General features: G+C 46.4%; 1 protein-coding gene across 4 annotated transcripts in view; it reads right to left on the bottom strand.

Annotated features, from left to right (window-relative positions):
- Positions 1 to 14,772, bottom strand: part of AFAP1L2 (actin filament associated protein 1 like 2) — a 65,121-nt gene that overhangs the window by 20,834 nt on the left and 29,515 nt on the right. For all 4 annotated transcript variants that reach the window (XM_063405251.1, XM_063405253.1, XM_063405254.1 and 1 more), the window contains exons 2-4: positions 3,698 to 3,826; positions 3,093 to 3,170; positions 10 to 101 (exon numbers count right to left, since the gene is read on the bottom strand). In XM_063405251.1, coding sequence (XP_063261321.1) covers positions 10 to 101; positions 3,093 to 3,170; positions 3,698 to 3,826 — 299 coding nt within the window. The remainder of the gene's footprint in view (positions 1 to 9; positions 102 to 3,092; positions 3,171 to 3,697; positions 3,827 to 14,772) is intronic.

The raw sequence follows: 14,772 nt of genomic DNA, 5'->3' as shown, positions 1-14,772 counted from the left end.
AAAACTTACCTTTGGAGGGGGGAGGTCTGGCAGGCCCTTCTGAGGAGGTGACAAATGCAGCCCTGAGTCCCCATTGGTCAGGGAGTTCTTCTGATCCAGCACTGCAAGGCAGAAACAATTACACAGATGACATGTGGCATCTCCCAGCAGAGCACTTGCTACCCTGGGCTGTGCTGGAGCAGCAAGATGCTATTTCAGTGGGGAGCAGGGTGACAATTACAGGCAGGCTGCAGGGCTACCATGTCATTTCAGGCCTTAGCCAGGAATGTGGCACTGAGAGACCCAGCAAAAGAACTGACCTCTGGTTTTAGGGCATGTTTTTTTCCTTCTGGAGGGAAAACTGTGAAGGCCAGATCCCCTGCTGAGACTTTAAAGGGTCTTGAGAAGCAGCACAGGCAGACACTACACAGTGTCTGGAAACCCACTGCACTTTAGTCCTTGCCAGCTCTGATCCCTGCTGCTGTGAGCAGACAGGTCAGTGACTGCTCCTCTGCTAGCCTTCCCAAAAAATGCATCTAGCACCACCCTGCTCCCAGGGCAAAGTGCAAAGTGGCTGCTTAGCTGAGTGCACAGTGCCTCATCAAAGCAGCCATGATCAGTAGTGTAACCACTGCTCAAGGGAAGGCTGCACCCACAGCAGCCAGGCCAAACACACATATGGGTATATGGCAGCAGAACTCCTCCAGGCCTCTGCAAAGTTAGATTTTCCAAGCAGCTGAAAGCAGAGTGATTTAGTATCTGGAGGGTACATTGAAGGCTCAGAAAACTTGTGTTCAGTCCCCCTCTTCTCCTACCACAGAACTCCTGGGTGGCCTCAAGCAGTGCCCAAATCCCATGACCTCTGAGACAGTGCAATGATGGATTTACCCCTTCCCTCTCCAGCTACACACGCCAGCATCACAAATCACAGACTGTTTCCTTACTGGGCTGGGAGGGAAGGAACATTTTTCCCTAGACAAGCATTAACATTTTGCAGGTGTCCTCTGATAAAGATGCCTCTCTAAAACCTGCAGTTTCAAGAGGATTTAGAAGAAGGAAGGAAAAAGAAAAACCATCCAAAATCCTGCTGAAATTCACATCTGTGTTAACTATTACTTATCTGTGCTCTCTGTTCCTCATAAAAGTGGATGTCACCTGGCATTTGGGCTAAGAGGAACACAGTGGCCACACCAGGAGCCCTTCACTTCAGTCCCACCTCCAGATTCCTGCCCCTCTGTGCTGACTTCAGAAGGAGATGGCATTTGTCTCACTGAAGAGCACTGTGGAGCTGCAGGGTAGAGACTTGCTGCATCTCTCAAGTAAATGAGATCCAGTAAATTACGGTGCCTCCATCACCCAGTGCAGGGAATTCAATTACTGGGCCACAGGAAGGCATCTCAAAAGCAGTGTCTGTTCCACTTAAATCCTTACCACTGAAATTGCAAGTTAATACAAGGAGCAGGGAAATACATTTTTGTGCAGAAATCACTTATTTTAAAGTTTGGAGAGGTGACTTTAGGAGCTGATGGGCTTTGGAAAGCATTTCACCCTGTGCTGCTGGAGCACACTTGAGCACAGCCGTTGTGGGGAAGGAGCTCTGCAGAGCACAAGAGGTCCTGTCAGCTCAGCCACAGAAATGTGGTCCCCAGTCCCATCACAGGCATGGAATTGCAGTAGATAAAAGGGACAGAGGGAGTTGCACAATCACTGGAAGATCAATACATGCCAGTGGGCACTTGGGCCCCCTCCATCTGCCAAACCTGAGCCTGCAGGCAGGATCAGGGCTCTACACCCAGCTGCAGCTGTGGCTAAGATCCCACACGTCTCACTGACTTCAGCATTTCCAAATAACTCAGAAGTTTTGCTTGGAATAGAGAAGTTGTTGAAAACAGAAAGAGAGAAGTGCCAGGTCCCACAGGGAGTGACTGACTGGGCAAGGTGATGGCCTTGATAGGGAAAAGTCTGAAATAGAAGAACCACCTCTAAAAATAAATTGTCTGAAGCTTTGCCTGCGTTTGAGCATGGTGGATGCTTTGCTTTACCCACCAAATGAGAACTTATATAAAGAGATGTTTCTGTTGCTGCTCAGCTGCTGGGAGCTACTGGGAGGCTGTGTGATCCTATTATAGAGCATTACAGCATCACCCAGAGGGCCCTGTCTGGAGGTCACACTGGGGCTGCATGTGTCATCTGGGAGGACATCCTGTCTTCAGAGGCATTTGATGTTAGTCCAAGTTTGGCTGCAGGTAGTTTAAAGAACAAATCAAACCAAATAAACAACAACAAAAAAACCCACCACAAAGAAATAAACCAAAAACAAACAGTGGAAGTGGAACAATCCCAACTATTGCAGGACCAGCACATCAGCAGCAGGCTGCACTGATGAGTCCTTGTCTCATCCCTCTGCATTGGAAACTCTGGGGTAGGATCAGCCCCTGACTAGGTGTGCATTTAAAAAATGTGTGTCACTAATACTCTCACTCCATGCAATTACCAGCAACCTCTTTCACGGTGAACTTCAAAGAGGAAGAACATTTTTAGACAATTATGTTCTTTGCCATGTTACAAATTCAAAACCTGGGAAAACAAAATTGTAAAGGAATATTTTATCTAATTTAATTTAGTTCAATTTCTTGCTTTTACTCTGCAGAACTCTCACATCCCTGGGAGATGAGGGTGCTCTGCCCATGCAGATGGTGAGAGCTGAGCCCTGCAAACTCACCTCCCAAGGCTGTGACACCACAGACCCTCTGGGCCAGAGCAGAGCAACACAGCAAACAAGAAATACACTTTCAAGGTCTCAAAGATGCAAAAAGTAACTTGCTTTGTGGCCAAAGAAAGCATGAAGGCTTCCTTGAATATTTCAGGCACTGGAGCTTCAGGCCTTAGAAGGCAACATTTTTATCCCAAAATAAAGACCTCCAAAGTGCTACTTCCAGGAATAACCTCACAGTGTTGGCAAGGAGCACTATTTCCAAGGGAATGTTATGAAAATGGCCCTTCTGCACCAGCAGCTGCTTCAGCCCTCAGAGCTTGCCAGAGCAAGGCTCTAACCTTGTGTGCCTTCATGATCCCATGAGACACGATGAAACCATTAATCTTCAGCTCCCTACCTTTGTCTTGTTTCTCTTGGTCACCCTGCTGTTTATGGACTGTCACTTTGTTCATATAAATATACTCCTCATCACCACCTGCAAACAAAGGGAAAAGTGAACTCTTTACCCACACGCCGCTCGCACGCTGCGAAGTTTTTCCACAAAGGCAGATGTAAAAAATGTCTGCTGAGCACATTTCAAGAAAGCACCTTGGTTGAGGCAATGTGCAGGAAAAACCCCAAGCAATAACAAAAAAGCAGAAAAATCAAGTGCTTTATGGTCAGGAAATTCCGTAAGTTAAAATTTCTACTTAAACATTAACTTGGCCAAATGGTACATCCTGTGTATCTTACAAAGTGGATTAAATAAACTTAAGGTTTAATAAGGAAAACAGAAAGGATCAGGAATCTTGGGAATCCTTTGCTTGTAAAGCTGGACACATAACTATAGTAATTTTACATAAACAATTAGAGGTCACTGCAAAAATAAACTCAGTTTCATTTTCTCCTTCTAATTTTCATGTCTCCTCTTCCCATCAGCCGCCAGGAAAATGTTGCTTCAAGACCCTGTATCAATTCCCATGACAGGCCACCCCCCCATCCTTGGTTTTTTCTCATCTGTACCACTGGATTTGGTGTAGACTTTCAGAAGATCAGAGAGGAAGCTCTTCTTCACCACAGCAGTGCTGCTCAAATTCTCCTTGTCCAGTATCCTCAGAAAATCTTCAAGTTCTGTGAGCAGCTGCTCGAGAGCTACAACAGAAACAGAGACAATTGTTGGCAAAGCAGCTGGATGCTGTGTCAAAAGAGGACATCTGTTCATTCCATGCTTTCCAAAATCCTCTGCTTTTTCTGCCCAGGAATAGTTCATATTTAATTTTCCACCTTGAACCCTGCTTCTAGTTTTGGAAAGAGAGTCTCAAACCAAAAAATCTCCAACTTCCCTTAACCATTTCACACATCAGTGAAATGCCATGTAAATACCTGCTCTTCTTCCATTAGGACTTCTTGCTCAAGCAAAGACAGCCTGAAGAGTTTTGAGCATTAGGGCTGAGATTACACAAAAGCAGCTTGCAAGGTCTTGATACATGCACTTTGAGTCCTGGCAAATATCATTCAAACCTCATTTGGCTTGGGACCTACCAAAAATCCTGCTTTTTGATTCCTCTTTCTAAGCCTCCTTCTTATTTGGGAGAGATGGGGCCCTGGCAATCTGGCCTCGTGGGAGGTGTCCTTGCCCATGGTAAGGAAGTTGGAACTAGATGATCTCTTAGGTCCCTTTCAGCACAAAACCACTCAACAATTTTATTTTTCATTCTACCATTGTCTGTACTAATTTGAAAATGTTTATGTGTGTAAATTGTCTTTTCCAAAAAGAAAAAAAAAAAAAATCCCCACCTCCTCACATACATAAATCACAGTTCAGTAACTTCTCAAGCCATTTTGCTTGGGCAGTGACCACAGAGATGACTGTACCAAGTGCAGCTGAAGACACCAGACTCAGCAGCATCTCTCAGTGCCTCGGGAAGCCCTGTTGTACCCACAATATCCTCACATCCCCAAAGCAGGCAGCTCAGCCACGCCACTGCCCAGCACCAGCGGCTCAGCCGGGCTGATGGGTTTGTTTTCCTCCCATTACACAGAGGACGTGCTGCACAGCCCTGCCACCAACAAATCACTGCTCTGACAGGGCTCACGCTGAAGCAACAGACTCTCAATTGCTTGCTTTTGTTCACACCAGAGTTTATCGTGGGCTAATTAGCAGCAGGAGGAAATAGCAGAGTGTTATGTGGAGAGAGGAAGCGTCGCGCAAGAATGAGAGTGTGTGGGGAAAACGTGCCAAAGCCAGGCGGGGCTGTTCCTCCCCTGCTCCCCCTCTCCATCGCTCCCTGGGGCTGGAGACCTGACTCCTTAGCACTCCACCAGGGAACTCAGGGATAATTTGAGTGGGGCAATGCTCCTTTCCCTGTACTTACAGCATTCCCACACTGGGTGATCCCGTGGAACCCCTGTGAGTCGCAGTTCACAACCACGAACTGGAAAGGTGTTAACGTTTTAGATTCATAATACAAAGCATGTGAGCAGTTCTAGCGAAAGAGCTACCACATTTAAGGCAACAAAGAACACTTTTTTAAAGGCAGGAGAAAGCCATCACCTTCCTACTCATCTATCTTTAGCCACCAGCCAACCTTCATGGAGTAGATACATGTTAGAAGATTGATAAACAAATTACACTGTAAAGGTTTATGTTGCTAGCCATTAATTGAAAAAACTTGCTACTGCTCTCAAACTGAATTAATGTTCACCAGACTGACTGTAAAACAGCCTAATGACTCCAGATCAATCAATCAATCAATCACAGCTCCAGAGGAACCAACCAACTTGTAGTCATTCACACTTCATTCTATACCCTCTACAACAAATTAATTATCTTCTAGTCTGATTTAGGACCTGTAGGGAATGGAAAACACCTGCATCATGCTGTGTTAACTCAAATGTCTTTACTAGCTTCTGTTTTGCCCAGAGAGAACAAGAACCACTTCAAGAAACAGCAGGGTTTTTTCCCATAAGCTGTGAGGAAGCAGGCAGCATTTGCTGGTAATAATACTGGAGGCCAATAAGCAATGAATGGTGTCAAACCTACTCACAACTGTCTTCTCTAAAGCTTCAGGGACCCTGCCTCTTCCAGGTTTAAGGAAACCCCCCAGGGTAAATCATAGCCTTGCTATACTCATCTGTTTCAGTGACCCACTTCAGAAAATTCAAATTGAGGTCAGGTCCTGCTGGTCAGGCCAGCTGCACAGGACACTCATGTGCCAGGGATGATATCAGCAAAAACGGCACCAAGGACATCTAACCTTAATCTGCAGCTTCAGAAACAGGTCATCTCCCAACAGCTGCCCACATGGATATCACATCAGTGGGTTTGCAGGGAAGGGGCTACAATTCCCATTCCCTCCTCCACCCCCAGACTGCAGAAAATGACTTTATTCTTCTCCCAGGCATCCACAGCTAGCACACACACAGGGCTGAGCGTTTATGAATAGCACAGCCCATACAGTAGGTTACATTTTCCAGCCCACCAAAGCTGAACTCAGGCTTCCAGTGACTCAAAGCAGCTCATTTAGGATGTGATCCTGGGGCCACAGAGGTCAGTGGAAAGACTCTGACAGACTTCAATAGATTCAGACTTCAGGGACTCAAGAGAGATTAATTTTGCTCTTCATCTGCAAGAAGCAGCATATGAACCATCTGCATCTTTACAAGTATCTCTCTGAACTCAGCTGGACATTCCCAATCCAAACCTGAGACCTGCAAAAAAGAACTCCACTGACCATTCATTCTCCCCTATCAGAGGGAGAACAAGCTAACACTTACCAGAGACTGATAAATGTGAGAAGTAAAACAAGTTAATACCATGAGGGTCTGTAGGATCCTCTGTGCAAGCCACTATCACAGCAGGTTCCAGCAAGTCAATAGAACTAAAAACAATTGAGAGCCCTTGTACATTAAACCATTTCAGGATTCTGAGTGCTGGAAGTCACTGCTTTATCTCAGCTAAAGACCTATCACGCTGTGCTGGTGATGGATGGAACACGTTCATGGGGAAACCAGGTTGGTGGCTTTTCAAAGCAGCCTGAAACAAATGGCTCTCCCTCCAAGCTGCACAGTTTTGCTCTCCTTGTCTTAGCAGTTTAGAAATGACAGCACATAAAGAGATTATTTCTGCTCTGCAGCACAATAGTTACAGATGCAAGGGATGTATTTGCAAAATTGTACAGCTGTGAGCAGCAGGATGAGAGATCAGAAGCAGACAGAAGCCTAAGTCATAAGGCAGAGAAATCCTCAGATGCTTTTCTGAAACTTTTTTCCACTGCTGTATTGCTCCTCTCAACTCTCATAGCACTTCTTTGTGACTCAAGTAATATTTCTGGCAACATCTCAAAGAAAGAGCTCCACAGATCTTACAAAAATTCAGCCCCCTTCACAGAAAACAGGGATTACCTCTAAGGTTCAGATTGTCAGAAAAATTAAGAGGCTTGGCCTAGGTCACTGTGAATACCTGCACTGAATCCAGTCCCCTGAAGCACCAAGATATGACCTACTCCAGTTCCCTACAAAGGATGGCCACTAGGGTTGGCCTACCCCAGGTAGACCTGGGGTACCATTAGAAACTATAGCACAGCTCATGTTAGTTCTCCATGGCAACAGACAACAGTAACTGGATAAAACCTGTAAGAATTTCTCAACACATGATGGAGAGAGATACAGGAGCATCACAGTCCATGAGTGAGTTGCTTCTGCAGTGAGTGGATGATCATCACTGAAAGGATGGTACTTTGAAATATATAGAAATATCACATCTTTACTGATGTAATAAGGACTTTCAGGGTGAGGGTTACAGTCAGAATTACAAGCTTCTTCTTTTTGCATGCACTTAACTAGATGATATGTTCTGCTTTGCTTTACTCCAAGACAATGCAACCTGTTTTACAGAAACTCCTGGGCTGGCCCTGACCACCACAGGCTCTCTCAGTTTGAAGGCTGCAGCTCTGGTTGCAGCAATAAGCAAAGAGATGCTTTGAACACGACTGATCTGTTCCAACAGCAATTCAGTGGCAGCAGGACAGCACTGAAAAGGGCTTCTTTTGGCAGGAGTCTGTGCCTTTCTCCACAGACTGAAAGTCTCTTGCATGGCAGCAGTGTCTATCCTAGCTCATGTGAAGCTAGAGCCAAAAATGAAACAGCTTGCAAAGCCCTCATTGAGGAAGCACATTCCTCGCAAAAGAGCTGCCAATTTTGCCTGACACCAAGGTCACTGAAAGGTAAATGACCATTAAACTAGATTATAAAAGCCATTCCTACCAATAACCACTGATCTCTGTCATTGTGCTACAATAACAACCTACAACTACATCTAATTACTTCATGTCTTGGCCTTATGAGGAAATGGGGAGACAGGCTCGGAATGAACTTTTATTCAAGTGTTTCAGTAACCACTGGGCAGGACTGTATTACACCATTTAATCTAAATTCAATTACTTATTTTATCAAGGTAGAGGGGCCCCAGCCACTGGACAAAGAACTGTAATGAGATACACACTAAAAGACAAACTCTTTCCTCTGCTGAGATGAGAGGTGAAAGATAAGGAGTATCATTTGCTAACAGGAAACAAGGCATTGGGAGATTAGGTGATTTGTCCAAGGATATGGGCATATTCTTCAGCAGATCAGGAATATAAACCAGCTTTCCCACATCCCAGTCTGGAAATTTTGTTTCCAACCCCTTATCCATGGATCCCAAAGTACTGAGACATATTGCAGCCTCTTGCCCAAAGCAGAGTCTGGGTTTGGTACTTTTGGCTTCACCCTTCCTTCCTAGAAGGAGCTGGGCTAACTGCTGACAAACAACTCCATCCAGGCACCACATAAATATCTGCAGTCTGTGCCATACCAAGCTTCTGCTTCAAAAATTTTGGAAACTCCAGAGATAGAAGAACTGGTAACAGCATTGTGAATCATGGGAGAGCCAGCCCCCAGGAGCAGAGGGGATCCTGAGGAGTATCTTGAGGTACCCTGCCCAGTCACCCCAGACTGCCTCCACCATGCACTAAATCCCATGGCAGCCTTTCAGCCCCCATTTCCCACTGACCAGCCCTGGCTGGCAGCACTGGGATTCCCCAGGGGCTGCTTTGGCAGAAAGCAGTTCCTTTCTAGCCCTGCTTTATTTTATTTTTTTGTGAATAGGGCAGCTGAGGAGAGTGCAGAGAGGACAGGCAGGCACAGAGGCAGCATTCAGGCTGCTGAATAGCAAGTGCTGTCAGAAGAGCAGGAGGACCAAGCCCAGGCCTCCTTGGCTAATTTGGAGTCTTACAGTAACAGTTGGGCTTTGCAAGAGGAAAAGTCACCCACGGTTACAGCTAGAGAAGGCCATTCTCCCCAGCTGTGAGGAAAGGCAGATGTGTGGATGGTGACAGCTGTAACAGCTGGATGACCCCTACACCGGGCCACCTTCCAAAACAGCAAAGCAGATCCCTGCTCAGACAAACCAGCCCTCCTCACCCTGCCGGCTGCAGGGCCGTGCAGAGCAGCAGTGCAGGAACACCAGTGCTTGGGCTCCTCTGCAGTGGATGCAGCTCCTCTGCTCTACTCCAGATGCTGCTGGCTTTGGCAGTGCAATGCAGGGAAGGAGAGGTGGTAAGCTGTTCATCCAAATACACTGAGAAGCAGCAACATCTCTGCTGGATCCCAGAAAGCTGCTCTTCTGAAAAGCATCCCCATCACACTGAAGCCCCACCAGCATTCACCCAGGGTGATTAGCAGAACAAACCAGATTGCAGGCTAAGGCACTCAGACTGAGTGAGATGAGGTTTACCACCTTGGTTTAGACCATCAGAAACAATGATTTACATATCACACTTGAACCTGTAATGACTGGCCAGCCTTCCATCTTCTTGCTTTTCATGGGAAGAGAATAAAAAGCCCAATCTACTGCTGTCCAGTTGAAAAGTTTTTTTACCCACAGAAGAATCATTATGAATATACAAATAACTGTAGAAAAAAGAAATCCCCCCACAGCAAAATGAGAAGTGCAGTGTTTATCAAAGGAAAACCCACAAAAACCCCCTCTAAGCTTCTGGCAAACAATGAACTTCCTTATTGGAGAATCACTGCTAGATTAAAGAAAACAAAAGGCGAAATTCATAATCCTGAGACAAGTTAAAATCCTTCAAAATAAGAAAACTGTAAAACTGGAGAACTCCTATCAGAGTCTTCCTAATAAGCCAGACAAGTGTCAGACAGTTATCACCAGTGTCACAAAGCTGTCTGATTTTCAGACACAATGAGTGCTCACAGGGAAGGAAGAAAGGAAAAAAAACCCACCCAGACTGCTCTATTAATGTACCTAAAACCCAGCACTGCTTGGATTCACACTCTCCTTGGGAGCACTAGGCTGGTCTTTGTTGCAAAGTATGATTCATGGAAGGACAGAGGCAAACAATGTGTTTGGCTGGCTGTGGGCTGTGAACTGTACAGATGAACCCAAGCAGCTCTGCGTGGGCTGCTCTGGAAGTTCGAACAAGACTCGTATTGAGAAGTGGCAGCTCTAACCCAGGAACTCTGAACTTTAACAAAACGGCAGCAGAAAATGCACACAAAGCTTTTTTTCAATTAGCTGAGCAAACAACTGACTCCTCTTCCCTCCACTGGAAGGTGGGAAACAGCATCCAAGAAAAATTAAGGAAAAAAAAAAAAAGAAGGAAGAGAGGAGAAGCAAAACATGAAAAGCACCGTGTCACAAGGAGATTTGACCAAGCACTCTTGCATTTCAGTGCCCTATTATATGATAGAAAATTTTGGGTTGGAAGGGACCTTAAAGATCATCTGGTATGCAACGGAGGGTGTATGTTTGACACTTCATGGGCAACACAGTGATGTGTTTCTTTGCAAAGGATCTCAGTCTTTCCATGACAGAGCAACTGGTGAGTCACTGGAGGTCCCCCACTGCCAAATTTGTTGGATGACATCCGAGAGATGCTGGCACCTCTTCCTTTGGAGCAGGCCATCTTAGCAGACTGCCCATTAAACTCACAAGATCCCCAAGGCTACGAACTGCAGCTCTATGCTCAGTGATGCCCATACCCTCAGCAGATGGGAACATATCACAGAGGGCCATGGAAAACCATGCTGAACCTGGGGTGGATCAGAGAAGTGCCACATCCTCACTGTGCAGGGCACCAGGTCACATACAAGTTGTATAACACAGTAACTCCTGCTGGGACAGAACCCAGCTAGAAAACAGAAAGGAAGCAACTGAAGAAACATCAGAGCAGTAGTCAAGAGGGTAAATAACGATCGAGCCAAATTAAGATGTCAGCTAAAAAAAGTTGGTCCAAGTCAGGCAGGGCAGGACATTAAAGACAACACTGTTTTTAAGGTAAATATCCCCAAGAGGAGGGCCTGGTGGGCTCCTTTCCCAGTGGGGAGAAAAACAATCCCAACAATTTTTACAAAGCAGAAGTCACATTTGCTGCCAAGCCCCAGTGCTGAATCCTAGACTGGCACGACAGAGAAACCATTTCCTGTGAAGCTGCCACCACTGATTCCCTTCTGTCCCCACAGCCTTTTCTGCTGCTTTTCCCTCTGACTCCTTCAGTTTCCAGCTAAGATTGGTGGTTGGTTGGTGTGGGTTTTTTCTGCCTTGCAGATGGGTGCTCTCCTCTCCATCACTCCACAGGGCTGACTTCACTGGAGGGGTTGGTGACCATCTGACCTGCAACTTAAAGCACATCTGCTGTTTGCTGCCTAATGCAATGCACAGCTGTACCCAGGAAGGGGCTACCAAGAGGTGGCTGATCAAATGGAACAGCTGCCTTCAAGAAAAAGAAACACACAAAACACTCAACCAAACGCCACAAACACACAGGGCTCTACTGCTGGGACCTCATGCAAGAAGGCATCCCACAGCTCAGCACAGCCTTGCTCTCCTCTGCCTTCATGCAGTCTCTGCTCCATGAATGGGGCAATGTGCTCCCTGGACCTCAGCTCAGGTCTTTGCCAAGGCTCCTGGAGCACAGTTTTAGTCAAAATGCTGTGGCAGACTTTGCCTCATCACTGCGCACAGCTGGATCCAGAGGAAAGCACATTTCCATCCCTGTCCACATTACACAGCAACAGCAGAATAGAGGGCACACAACAGTCCCTAATGCCTCCTGAGCCCACTATCCCATGGGAAAAGGAAGCCTGGGATACCCCATTCCCACAACAGCGAGTGAGAAAATGCAAGGAGAGATGAACTGTCACAACAGTGGTGAGCAGCAGCCCTGGAACAACACCCATGGTTTGTGCCACTTCAATACAAGGAAAGGAGGTTCACTGCCAAATGTATTTTGAGATGGATTTCTCTCTCACAGGCAAGACACAAATTAAAGGAAGCTGCCAGATACACACAGGGCTATGCTGTTTTTTTGAGAGAGGACAAGCACACACACACACACACACACACATATGCACACACCCTCCTAAGGCCTCGTATCAAAGCATTTTCCCACCATTCTCTGTTGATTTAATGGTATCATTTCTCCAACGAACAATAGGAACACAGCAGAAGGGGAAAGCAATTATGTTTGAGAAAGCAAGAGCTCTGGGGTCAGAGAGAAAGACAGACACACAGCCCTGGAGTCCCCAGTCTTTCCTTGCTGTTTCCTCTGCAGAAAGGGCTTTTTGAGCCACGCTGCCCACAAGAGCCAGAGCTGGGCCTCTGTGCCTACAGCTGAAAAGCAGAATGACCACACCAGGCTATTGCACTAGTGCAGGGGCAGAACATGTTTTTTAAGTATCCTGAATGTATCAGGGTAGGCTGGCAGAGTCTACAACAACATCAGTATTGATTGCTAGATTTCTTTCTTAATAATCTTGCCCAATCCCTTGTCCAGACTCTGCATGCAGCCCTTATCCATCCCCCTCAAGGTAATCTGGAAGCCTAAACACCAAGAGGGATGATCATGCAGGTGAGTCACTGAGCAGTGTTGATGCAGCAATGAGCAAACCAGAGATATTTTCTCTGGAAGTCTGAATCATCAGCAGAGAAAAGTGCTAAAATCCCCAATACCAATGCTCCCACAGAAAAAAATGCTCCCCCCACCCCTTCCAAAATTCCCCCATCTGTAGACATCACCAAGGACCAGAGTTCACACTCCTTCCTAACAAGATTCAAAGCAAAACAGGTTTCACTACACTTCAGTTTAGGGTTAAGAGGCAAAGAAAGAAAGACAAAGCTTTAGTAATAGTACAGAGAGGTGAAACTACAAACTCTCTCCTGCCATGAGTCACCAGTGCTCAGGGAGTACCTCCCAACAGGGATGCAACACCTGCCACCAAAGGAGGCCACAGCTCCCACCCACCACTCTCTCACGTGTGAGGGGAAGGCACACCTGCCAGGTGACCTGAGGATGCTCCTCACTCTTGTATTCAAGAGATGCCACCTTTATTCCCCTCCCACACTTCCAAAATGATATTTCATGGAGTCAGGGTGGCAGAGCAGCCTCCCAGGAACAGGCAGCTCCCCTGTTTACTATGGATTGCAAAGGCAGCTGGGCATCACATGAGCTGTTTCAAGACACGTGTGCCCTGTTAGGAAACACCAGTCTTGTCCCAGTGCTGAAGTGATGCCCAGAGAAAGAGAGGCTCTGCCCTGCTTCACATCTCAAACATCACTTTCATCACTCAACAGGTCTTCAAATGGGATTCAAGTTTTTGGTGCCATTTCTCATCTGTGTTATTAATTCTGTTGCAAAGAAACTCCCAAATACATTTTCTTCATGGAGCTTCTTTGTCCAATACTCATAAAAACAAGTATTGGTGGTCTCAGGAAAAACAAGTGTCACTCATGGAGAGGATGCTCAGAAGAGAACCTCTCCCAGGCCACCCAAGTTATGCAGTGGCTGCACACACAAATTAATGTGCCAGCACAGGCCCATCCACGTGACAGAAATGTGTCCTCCTAACACACAGGTGGCTTTACTTGGAGCTGCACACCACAAGTGGCAGCAGGAGACACATGAGCTCCCACTTGTCTCCCTGCAGACCCAGCCCCACACGGTGTGACCTGACTCACAGAGCACGGACCAGAGAAGCCACAGACATTTACCTACTGAGATAAACAACTTCTGCAGTGACCAAATGGAGGGCTCCTGGTTTGACTCATGGTGACAGCCCTGCCCCACTGCCCGTGGATGCTTTGCTGCACAGGGGAACCTCTTATAAGGTAAGGTAGAGGTAAGCACCCAAAATTCTGCCCAGACTGAGCAATAAACCTTGATTTACCATCTGCACCCTGAGCTTGAGCTCATCTCCAAGCAGCAGCAAGTCAGGCTCACAGAGATGCCCTGGGGGAAGAGGAGGCCCAGGATAAGACCTCCCCATGGCACCTCTGCCACCCTCCCCAGCAGAGCCTGGCAGGAGCCCAGAGGGACTGATGCACTGGAAAATCAGGACAAAGACCTGCATTTCTTTTTTTTTTTTTTTCATGTGAATTGGAAAACTTCTCCCTTTCTGTCCTGACTGTGATGCACGGGAAATGAAAGACAGCTCCTAAACCAGCAAAACAACCATTTATGGGATAAGAAAGATTTTCTTACTTTGTCTCTCTTGCACTTTGTTTACATGAATGAGAGCCAGTTCTCCAGACTGGGAACAATACTCAGAGTTAAGCCTCTGAAACCCATTACATAAATATGCCAAAGGTATCACTAATCCCATCACAGATTTGAAAGTTAGATCATTATTTTCATTTACCATCATTCAGCAGGAAATTTGTGACAAGAAACTGCTGATGAATGAGTTCAAGTCTTTCTAGCAAATTCAGCTTCCTTGGAGCTTTTCTCAATGCACTTTTGACTCTTTCATCCCCCTCTTAACACACTTTGGAGGCATCCCTGTATCTTGGCTATAACCTACCAAGGCTGGCATGTCTCTTTTCTCAGCACTACATGGTAATAAGTGTCACCCTTGGCACCCGAGGATCATTTGTGGAGCCGTGGTTTGGGACCAGCAGCTCGTGCCTGGCTCCCTGCGGCTGGGGCAGGCCACACCACTCTCACTCCAAACCACACTGCTGTGCTTTCCATCCAGAAAATGAATGGAATATAGTTCAGCATTGGCACCAGTGAATTAATAACCTTTAATGAGAGTAATAA

This window comes from Prinia subflava, chromosome 9 (assembly GCF_021018805.1).
Source record: "Prinia subflava isolate CZ2003 ecotype Zambia chromosome 9, Cam_Psub_1.2, whole genome shotgun sequence".
In the NCBI taxonomy this organism is placed as follows: domain Eukaryota; kingdom Metazoa; phylum Chordata; class Aves; order Passeriformes; family Cisticolidae; genus Prinia; species Prinia subflava.
The sequence above is the reverse complement of the archived record's forward strand: the minus strand, read 5'-3'. Positions and strand labels throughout refer to the sequence as shown.